The sequence below is a fragment of the Antrostomus carolinensis genome, unplaced genomic scaffold, assembly GCF_000700745.2.
Source record: "Antrostomus carolinensis isolate BGI_N321 unplaced genomic scaffold, ASM70074v2 scaffold37504, whole genome shotgun sequence".
Lineage (NCBI taxonomy): Eukaryota > Metazoa > Chordata > Aves > Caprimulgiformes > Caprimulgidae > Antrostomus > Antrostomus carolinensis.
In genome coordinates, this window is record NW_010313483.1 from 3,463 (window position 1) to 3,855 (window position 393).

The 393-nt window shown below is 62.8% G+C and overlaps 1 protein-coding gene across 1 annotated transcript in view; it reads right to left on the reverse strand.

The window, feature by feature from the left end:
- The window catches only part of USP2 (ubiquitin specific peptidase 2), a gene marked incomplete at its 5' end in the record, with an annotated part of 2,680 nt that extends 2,558 nt beyond the window's left edge, over positions 1–122 (reverse strand). Inside the window, one exon of the mRNA XM_029084833.1 lies at positions 1–122. Coding sequence (XP_028940666.1) covers positions 1–122 — 122 coding nt within the window.
- Between the last annotated feature and the right edge of the window lie 271 nt (positions 123–393).

The window sequence follows — 393 nt, forward strand, 5'->3', positions numbered from 1 at the left end:
GACATGAGCGCTGTGCTCATGCGGCTGTTGTTGTTGAGGTCCCTCAGGTACTGGTTCTGCAGGCAGTAATCCCGCAGCTCCTTGGTGTTGCTCAGGCACTGCAGGATGGAGTTCATGAAGCACTGGGGGAGGCAGAAGAGAAAACCATGGCAACGAGAGGCAGAGGGAGGCAGGCAGTGGCAGGGGGACGCCTGGGGCGGGTGGGCAGAGGATAGGGATGAAGCAGTGCAGAGCACGGGAACCCCTTCCTCAGCCAGCACTGTCAGGAGCTGGGTGCAGGGAGCTGCCGGGGCAAGAATGTGGGTGCTGAGGGCAAGGTGAAGGGACAGGGCTCCTCACCGCCCCACAGATGTGCCTGCAGAAGAGCACGGTGCGAGCTGGGGCCGCACAGCC